The sequence below is a fragment of the Helicoverpa armigera genome, chromosome 3 (assembly GCF_030705265.1).
Source record: "Helicoverpa armigera isolate CAAS_96S chromosome 3, ASM3070526v1, whole genome shotgun sequence".
NCBI classification, from domain to species: Eukaryota; Metazoa; Arthropoda; class Insecta; order Lepidoptera; family Noctuidae; genus Helicoverpa; species Helicoverpa armigera.
Window position 1 is genome coordinate 13102574 of NC_087122.1, and position 5195 is coordinate 13107768.

Below are 5195 nucleotides of genomic sequence, written 5' to 3' on the forward strand. Positions count from 1 at the left end.
TGCCTACTACAAATTATCAAATACAGCTTTTGCGAGAAAATACAAAATAACCACATAAAGAAAAACAACGAAACAGCCGTCTCAAATTATTACTACAAAAACACAAAGCATGGCTACTTTTCACCACATTATGTTTCTGAATATAACAACAAGAAAAAAAAATTAAAATAGCTACTTGTGAAAAATAGCTACACGCCAAAATTACGGCTGTGTATTATGGACTGCATGTTATGAACAGATCAATAAAATAAAATTAGACACATAAAACTCTTTACTAAAATCCTTTCTGCTTGCCTATTTTTATTTAAAAATAGAAATCGAAATGATTGTCAAAATTTGACAGCCAAAGCGTCATGGTGGACCAGTATTATAAAAATTAAAGTCGCTACAAAAACAATTTATCTTTTAGCAATCATGTCTTTATAACTATTCACGAGATTTTGTATTTTTTTAAACAGTTAATTTTAATGAAAATGGGTGAGAAAGATTGTCAAAAATGGTACCAAGTGTTCCAAGGGCTGGTGAGTTAGATTTACCGTTTTTTCTTTTCCATTTGACGTCGATGCCTATGCGATTTTCATAACCGCAACCTTTGCACAAATAAACAGGAGTGACAAAATGTCTATTGAAATCACGGCATTAGTATAAACCTCTGTCAGGGACAAAATAAAATAGGAACAGAAGGCTCGCTTTGATCAATAGTTTTAGAACGAATAAGGCTGAAATATCTTTCGGTAAGCACTGCAGCTTTGACGAATAAAAATGCATTTTGATAACTTAAAACATGTTTCCTCAAAAAACATGGTGTATTTACACCGCACATTGCAATGCATATCGTAAGATATCGTACAACCATTATTCCTATCACAGTATTTTTGGTGACCGCATAAAAAAGTTCTGACATAAATTGTTTTTTTGGAGCTTAAATTATGTGCTATGTTCCGGATATCGGTGATGAAACGTATTTTCTTCAGTAGGAAGAAGGTAGGTTTTATTTTCTTAAATAAGTTTCATGCGATGGTAATGCTTTGTTAAGTTTAAGCCGTTAATTGCTTGAAGGGGTTGGTTAGGGTTTAAAGTGGAAAATATTATGTGGTCACATTTGCAAATTTGGTGTAAAAAAGTTTGATTGCTTGTGAGTTCTTAGCATCTGAGTGACTTGCTTGTGACTGTAGATTGATAGCCAACACCCTGCCAGTACAGTTTTTAACGTATTTCAAACAATTGCAAAATGAATTCACCCAACAAAGAGTCCCAACATAAAATGTATTCAACTAACCAACATTAATAAATAATATCATGTAGAGAGCGTATTTTTTACCCAGATAAACGACATGAAAGTAAATAAATACACGTCGGCTGTGGTTGATGGCTGTTTTAGCTGCCGTTTCTTATGTTATCTTTATGAGGAATGAGCGTAAATTCTTACTTAAACGTTTGTACTTGATTATGTGTCTGTGAGGCAGATTTATGAAGAGTCTTGTAGAAATAATATACGTTTTAAGTATGATATACACGTTTATACTATTTACTGCACTGAAATACGTACGTTATTTATTTTAAAAGATGGTTTTAGATTTTTATAGACACTCAAAACTCATTATTACAATTCTATTTTGATGTTTTTAGGTCACTTTATTTTACCTCAATAAACTTAAATAAACAGCTTTTTTACCAAAGTTGTAAAAAACTTTCCTTTTGTGTCTACAAGTGTAAATAAATATGATAATTAGGTAGGCTTTGTAACAAAAGTACAAAATTAACAGCTGTTCTCGCTTAATTACCGGAGTTTACGATTCGTTTTCACGTGACCAAAAGTTCTATGTAAATCAGGTACAATGTAATAAAAATGTTTCGAAAAATACGAACTAGCTCGACTAATTGTGTTTTTTCACTCAATTTATGGCTTGCTATTTAAATTATTTATGTGCACGAGGAAAACTCAGCGTTTCCTATTATTACGTATAATTTTTAAATTACTTGCTATTGTTATGGTTTTATTAGCCTATTGTGAACTCTGGTACAAAATTCATTTCCCTAAGTTTAGGCCAGTTCAATGCACAATTGTGTGTTGGCACAGTAGTATAACTAAATACAAAGGTATTTTTTAACTGCTTCCCGTAGGCGGATGGTGACAAAAACTATCCTATGTCCTTTTCCTGGCTCTAAACTACCTCCCTGCCAATGTTCAGCTAAATCGGTTCAGCCGTTCTTGAGTTATAAGTGGTTTAAGTAACACGACTTTCTTTTATATATATGGATAGAGATAGAAGATAGATATTCATATACATAAAATAAACTTGTGAAATAAGTTGCAAACTTTAAGTGACATTGCAGAGTTTTTGCCCAAAGTCTGCAAACTGACTTACCCATAGTATAATTTTGTTTGCAGAACCCCGCGTTCTAGACAGAAGTTTGTATGCGTTGCTGTTAAACGCCACTGAAGTTATTGGCGACGCTGCCGAAAATATGTACACAGATCACTACCAGTGGCAGAGAGAAATGTTTGGCCATAGTGTACGTAAAACAATTTAATTAATAAAGATTACTTAAATAGATATTACTCTGCAATGTCACTTAAAGTTTGTAGCTCTGCATAGTTTAGGCACCCTATTTATTAACTCTGCAGATTCACTTACAAAACTCTGCAAAGTAGCTACTAAAACTCTGCAAACTGGCTTATAGTGCAGGAAATTAACAATTTGTTATATTACAGTTTAGTGTATCTCGAGTCCCGTGTTCTACGGATAATGGAAGCGGCACCATGGTGGCTCTCGTCAGAAACTGGCTGAGGGCCCATGAAGAGGCGCAGGTAATTATTTCGAGGACACGTGACTATGGAGACATTTAAATTAAAGATATATTTTTATTTATATTAGAAAGGCTACTGCCTTTCTTACTATAAATGGTTAAATGTAGCATTTGTATTGTTCTAGTCTATAGGCAAGCTACATTTACTGCTAATAGTTTCAACAAAATTCATTCGGTAGACACTGATACACTCCAGGAAATCACGAATAAGTTATCAGATACAAAAATAAATATGCCCATTAACAGAACTTGAATGTTTTTATTGTATGTTATTGAATATCCTTGGCAGCCGTTACGGGTAGTATGAAGGTATTAGGTTGCCCGGGTAACTGAGTTGAGGAGGTCAGATAGGCAGTCGCCCCTTGTAAAACACGTGTTTTTTATTCCAGGTAATGGTAGCCAGTGTTCTGGTGGTGATAGGTCTGTGGTGGCTTGTCCGAGCTGTTCTGACGTTGATGATCAACCTGGTCTGTCCTCTGTTGGTCGTCGTACTAGCGGTGGTCAGTACATTCTTGTTTAAGTTGTGCTTTCAATTGCAAATGTTTAGAGAATTCTTGGCTGCTGTTTCGTGATACAGAGGGCTTTTGAAAAGATGTTTTTTTTTTAGTTTTGTGCCAAAATTATCGTAGGTATTTATTATTTTTTTAATGCATAATTTGAAGTTATATTTTATGTGATTTGTTAAAAGATGAATAAGCGACACAATATTGATGTAAGATGTCATCGCTATTAAAATTTATAAAACTCACAGTTATGTCAAAATAGACTTAATGTACATTGTAATAGAATTGAAAATGGATTGATTACACGAGCTTCGCAATAATGGTGTGTTTTATTCCTACAGGTTTGCGTGCCTCAGCTCCGAGCACCACTTTTAGGTCAGAACTATCCATTATTAGCAAATCTACTAAGAAGCATTCTCTTGAAAATGGCTGAAAACATAAAAACCTGAACTATGGGAATTATGTCGAAGTGACAAGTTTGAGGTCAAAATTATAGCACGTTGTTTTTTTCATTAACAGTTTTTTTGAGTATTAATTTCATTTCCTGTGGTCTATTATAGTCTTGGCAATATAAATCTGCAATTAATATATTAATTTAGTTTATCTTTTTTTTCCTTGTCACCAAGCTTCATCTTAAATGGTTAGTCAGTTTGATCGTAAATATGATACCTGTTGGTATCGATTCTTTATCCAAAAACAAAGCAGAGCTCGTTGTACGGGTAATGAACAACTAAACACCGTTGTAAGTATGGGCGAATCTTCTGCTTGCTTCCCCTGCTTGCTCTCATACAGCAGTGAACATATTTTGACGAATTACCTACATAGAAAAACTGAAACTAAATCAAACACCAACATGCAGGCACACAAATAATTTGACCCTTAATCTCCAATGTGATATACAGATACACTAACGATTAGACCATTTAGTCATCACTATTTTACCAAAGATACCATTTACTTAATGCATCAGTTAATTAGAGAAAATTCGACACCTTAAAAATATGTGGAAATCCACAACTTTATTGCACCACTGAAATAAAACGTAGTGAGCTTTATTTTTTCAGTGCTTGCTGTAAAACGCCACCTCGCGAAAATAAAACTTAAATAAGACGACTTAAAGTTGGTTTTATTGCAATTTTAGAATCATTTGCTTGGTTTTATGTTCGGGTAGTATAACCAATGAGATGAGTTATATGGGTTCTTACGAATAGTTTTAGTATATCAAGTATTCATATTTTTTTTATATCGGGTGCGTAATCCTAATCACATGAAATCCTATCACCTATCACATATACTTTTTGATATTTTATAACCTAGGTTCACAGGTAGGCAGCAGGGATCGAGTTTCTTACTTTCAAATCTACAATGACAATGTAACAAAATAATGGGAATCGAATGCCTATCTTTGTACCCTGTAATAGTCGCAATAATTTCCTTTAGACAATTAGATACATATTACGTGAATTTGCTTGCAGATTAATTAAATTTGCTTAATGATTTTAATATTGCTTCCTAGCCAAAGCCTAGTCGTTACTTTTGACCCGTTGAGTCACCTGCAGTTAGGCCGCGTTTCTACTGACGCGGAGCTGGGCGGAGAGGAGCTTAGCGGTGACGTAACGAAGACAATTGACACACTGCTCGCGAGTCACGCACCGCCCCTCTCCGCACCGCTCCGTACCGCCCCGCTGTCCTCCGCTCTGCACCTCAATGCTCGCTGTCCTCCGCACTGCACCGCCTCGATGTATGAATATTCGCTCAGCTCTGCTCCACCCCGCTCGTACAGTTTCCATTGAAGCGGAGCGGAGATTTCAAGCATAGTCGTTGGTCAATTTGCGCACCGCTAAGCTCCTCTCCGCCCAGCTCCGCGTCAGTGGAAACGCA

The 5195-nt window shown here is 35.3% G+C and overlaps 1 protein-coding gene across 1 annotated transcript; it reads left to right on the forward strand.

The window, feature by feature from the left end:
* Positions 1-336: 336 nt before the first annotated feature.
* Positions 337-3908, forward strand: LOC110379315 (uncharacterized). The gene is made up of 5 exons (XM_021338928.3): positions 337-521; positions 2393-2517; positions 2717-2812; positions 3201-3311; positions 3656-3908. Exons 1-5 carry the CDS (start codon positions 497-499, stop codon positions 3761-3763), a joined length of 465 nt encoding a protein of 154 aa, XP_021194603.1. The 5' UTR covers positions 337-496; the 3' UTR covers positions 3764-3908.
* The last annotated feature ends 1287 nt before the right edge of the window (positions 3909-5195 follow it).

Excerpts from the sequence above, each read along its gene's own strand:
- LOC110379315 (XM_021338928.3), top strand. The coding sequence starts at position 497 with ATGGTACCAAGTGTTCCAAGGGCTG. Across the intron at positions 522-2,392 it reads ACCAAGTGTTCCAAGGGCTG|AACCCCGCGTTCTAGACAGA; the intron begins GTGAGTTAGATT and ends TTTTGTTTGCAG. Across the intron at positions 3,312-3,655 it reads TGGTCGTCGTACTAGCGGTG|GTTTGCGTGCCTCAGCTCCG; the intron begins GTCAGTACATTC and ends TTATTCCTACAG.